We start from the raw sequence: 3,938 nt of genomic DNA on the forward strand, positions 1-3,938 counted from the left end.
ATTAATTGAGCAACTGTACAAATTCGTCCCCTATGTATAATTCATGCGATGTTAGGTTAGTTTGGGTCATGTAAAGGATAAGGACCGGATAATGAAAGACTCGCACTGTTTGAGCATCTCCTCGCATTTGAGCGAAGTGAGTTGAACCGAGCAGACCAAGAAAATTCAGATAAAGGAAAAAAAAAAAAAAAAAAACTCCCAAACACAAACTTAGGACTTACTATGCAAAAGTAAGACACAAACAAATTGGATAAGTTAACATATGTTTAGAATGGGTACTACTAATATCTCTTCACCCAACTAGCCATATATATATATATATAACTCACTGTACAAAACAAACACACTTTACCCCACACACATTTCCCACTGATCAGAGTACACATGCCAACTAATACAAGCCAAGAGGGCCTATTTGATCTTGTCTTTGCTAGTAGGCACTGCAGGAGGAAGGCAAAACTCCTATCATGCATGGAGCAGCAGATTAGAGAGGATGTCTTGCCCCCCGATCTGGCTACAGTTCGGATTTCGGGATACTTAGCTAATACGGAACGGAAGTTCGCACAAGTCGTATGTACAAAGCCAAAGCAAACAGTTTCTTCGGTCAAAAAAGATCACCAGGAGCAGCTGTTGCAGCGAAACACCCTGCAGGCCATCTTCTTTGCTTTCACCCGTGCCCGCTCAGTCATCGTCTCCACCAACTGAAATGAGTTGAGAGTTACAACTAAAGACGGCATGAATTATGCAACCGATTGTTTTAAGGACAAAAAAAGAAAAAACTATAGCAATCTTGAGAGTAAAGTTTATGAGAGAGATACCGCTTGCTTTCTCAGCGCCAGCATTCTTTTCTGTTACCGGAAAGGAAAAAAAGTAGGTTAAATAAGAGATGCAAATAAGAAAATAACAGATATAGGCCCTCTTTGAATGTCGGGATAAGTTATCTAATAATAATAACTTATTTGATACGAAAGTTTTCTTATATAATTGAATGTGTAAGAGATTTAATTAATTTTTGCTTCTCAAAACATCAGCAGCATTTATAATTTGTTAAAACAGCATACTCTTTTTACAAGATATGCAGGACCATAATGTAACATAAATCTGAAGTAATATCAGTTACCCCTTCTTCTTTAAGTCGAGCATTTTCTTCTTTTAGCTGATTCAGCTCACCTTCCAGCTCCACTGTGTATGCCTGAAATGAAAATTCAGTACATGATTGGTATGAGGAATACGCCTATTTTCCTAGAACAATTTACAAACCAAACATTACTAATTTATCGGCATCTCAGTTTACTAAATTATCGATTAAAGAGGCATTATTACGATATTTAGAAAACTATTCAGCAGCAAGCAGCAAGCAGCGAGCAGCAAGCTACAACTGATCGATCAGATCATGAGTATGTGGGGCAAGTCCAATTTTTTTCATCGGACTAACGGGGGCTTTTAAACTCTTGATCACATCCCTGGATCCATTAATTTAAATGGCTTCGAATTCTCCATAGCCTTAAGTGCAGAGAAATCGAAAGGCACAGATTGATCCGCCGCAGATGTGTGCAGCGAAATCCTCACCAGCGGCGTTGTAGGAAATGTACTCGTTTAAACAGGGCCAATTACTGACATAACAAAATAGAATTTGATTTGACGGCGGATCGGCACTGTTCTATATTTGCTGAGAATGTAATATAATAAGAATCAAAACTGCTATTTTTGATTTTCCAATAGTTTATGTCTAACAGTCCCAGCTGATCAGATTTTAGACGGAGAGGGGAAATAGTTCCCTGGACAGAAAAATCTTCGGTACTGAAAGTGCAGGAATTGCAGACCCATAAAGAGCTAGAATTGGCCGGTCAAAAAGAGACTGAAAACAATGTAGTAACCTCCCATTAATCCATTAATTGAAAACCATGAAAGGGCAACAGAAGTGTGATTGTATTAAGACCGACCAATGCTATCTATACGCCACGCGTAATTTTTACATCTCTTTATCCAAGGATTAACTATTCGATATTTTTTCAAAATATTAAACTTAAAAGGCTTTTTGAACAACCGGAGGAAGCGGCGTGAATTATACAATTCACACCGCCTTTCTAAGTGTACGGCTAGTATTTTCCTTATATTAATCGTCCCAACAATTAAAGCTAGGACCAATGAAGCACACAATTTGAGATAGCTCAGTGAGCTTAATTAAGAAGAATGCTTTTACTATAACAATTATTCCAATTAGCTGATAAAAATTTCTCTGTTATATATAGAAAGTGATAATAACAATTTTTTACCAAATCATTTTAACATAAAATTATTATAGCATTCTTAATTAGACTTTTTACGATTTGACGCTGTGCGCGGCTGTATGATGAGATTAATTTAGAAGTTAGAACATATACATATATATATATATATATATGTAATGTGGTGTAAGAGTCAGAAAGAAGACGACTTTGAGCATAACAAGGTGCTCGCATACCTGCTTCCGGGCGCGCGACCGGGCAGCCGACTCCCTGTTCTTGATCATCCGTCGCTGCCTGCGCTCCACCACCTTCTCTACCACACCCCCTGCTGTTCGCTTCCTCCCGTTCACCATCCCATCATTGTATGCCGCCGCGGCCGCCGCATTGTCCGCCTGCCCTCCGTTCATCCCCTCTGACGACCCGGGGCTCGCGGGCGACCCCACGTGCACCGGCCCTGGCCCGTACCCGTTCCCGGCCATCCTCCCTGCGCTCGCGTACCCCACCTCATCCCCCACAACATGGTACACCCCATTCGCAACCTGGTTGTGGTGCACGTGCTGGTGCGCGTGTTGGTGTTGGTGTTGGTGTTGGTGCTGGTGGTGATCACCGTACCCCATCCCAACTGCATGCGCCCCGTAGACTCCCCCATACTGCTGCTGCTGCTGCTGCTGCTCCGTTAAATTCGGCGCCCCACCGCCGCCGTATCCTTCCCTCACCACCCCGGCCTTTACCAGAAAATCCTCCAGCGTCATCTCCCCGAACGTCGGCTGACGCGTCCCCCCATCCTGGTGCACCCGGTCCACGTGCGCCTCCCCCCGGTGTATCTCGGCCCACACCTCATCCACCGTCTTCCGCGACAGCAGCGCAGGCACCGTCAAAGACCCCTGTCGCTGCAGCTGCTGCTGCTCCTGTGGCGGCGCCGCCACTACAGCATTCTCAGCCGCCGCCGCAGCAGCAGCAGCAGCGGCGGCATTATTGTTGTTGTTGTTGTTGTTGTTGTTGTTGTTGTTGTTGTTGTGGCCCTCTTCCACGTTCCATATGTTGGCGAGGAATTCGTCCATGTTCATGGACCCGAAGGTCCTGCCGGGCTCGCACACGGTGTTCTGAATCTCGTCGAGCGTCAGCGAGTATATCGACGTCTGCCGCATGAGCGGGAATTCTAAATCCAGCTCTCTCGCCCCACCACCCGACGCCGAACGCCGGCGCCGTTCGACGTCGGCCCCGCGGTGCTCCGACGTCACTTCCGTCTCCTCCGACGTCACGTTCTTGCCCTCCGAGGGAGTCGCCATTGAGATGCACCACCACCACCACCACACCACCACCCCTCACTAGCTATACAATTAATTAAGCTTGTAATTTCTTTGTTCTGATTCTTCTTCGTATATATATGGGTCCCTCGCCCGCCCTCCTTCGGTTTCTAGCTCTTCTATTTATAGGGCTTTACCGGGCCCCTTAATTAAACTCCTGGAAAAGGACGATAGAGGAAAAAAAAAAAAAAAGATAAAAGAGCTGGAGAGTAATTAAGTCTCTGTTGTGGGCAGCGGTGCAAATTAAATAAAGTAGGAAGAAAAGGACACAAACTTCGTGGGTTTGCTACTTTAATGTGCTTACTCTAATTTGCCCGTAGAATTTAAGTAGCTAGTAATTAAGAAGACGATTTCGAATGTTACTACGCTGCCCCACTATTAACGAACCGTTTACTTGTATGCG

General features: G+C 44.5%; 1 protein-coding gene across 2 annotated transcripts; it reads right to left on the reverse strand.

Annotated features, from left to right (window-relative positions):
• Positions 218-3,688, reverse strand: LOC109708922 (protein ABSCISIC ACID-INSENSITIVE 5). 2 transcript variants are annotated; one of them, XM_020230872.1, is made up of 4 exons: positions 2,465-3,688; positions 1,171-1,192; positions 819-848; positions 218-701 (listed from the first exon to the last, which is right to left on the reverse strand). In XM_020230872.1, the coding sequence occupies exons 1-4, from the start codon at positions 3,515-3,517 to the stop codon at positions 682-684; spliced, it is 1,125 nt and encodes a 374-aa protein (XP_020086461.1). In that variant the 5' UTR covers positions 3,518-3,688; the 3' UTR covers positions 218-681. The 2 variants fall into 2 exon arrangements, with proteins under 2 accessions (XP_020086461.1, XP_020086452.1); XM_020230863.1 differs by having other exon boundaries at positions 1,121-1,192.

The sequence above is a fragment of the Ananas comosus genome, linkage group 1 (genome assembly GCF_001540865.1).
Source record: "Ananas comosus cultivar F153 linkage group 1, ASM154086v1, whole genome shotgun sequence".
NCBI lineage: Eukaryota > Viridiplantae > Streptophyta > Magnoliopsida > Poales > Bromeliaceae > Ananas > Ananas comosus.

Excerpts from the sequence above, each read along its gene's own strand:
- LOC109708922 (XM_020230863.1), bottom strand. The coding sequence starts at position 3,517 with ATGGCGACTCCCTCGGAGGGCAAGAACGTGACGTCGGAGGAGACGGAA. Across the intron at positions 849-1,120 it reads CTCGACTTAAAGAAGAAGGG|AAAAGAATGCTGGCGCTGAG; the intron begins GTAACTGATATT and ends TTCCGGTAACAG. Across the intron at positions 702-818 it reads TGGCGCTGAGAAAGCAAGCG|TTGGTGGAGACGATGACTGA; the intron begins GTATCTCTCTCA and ends AACTCATTTCAG.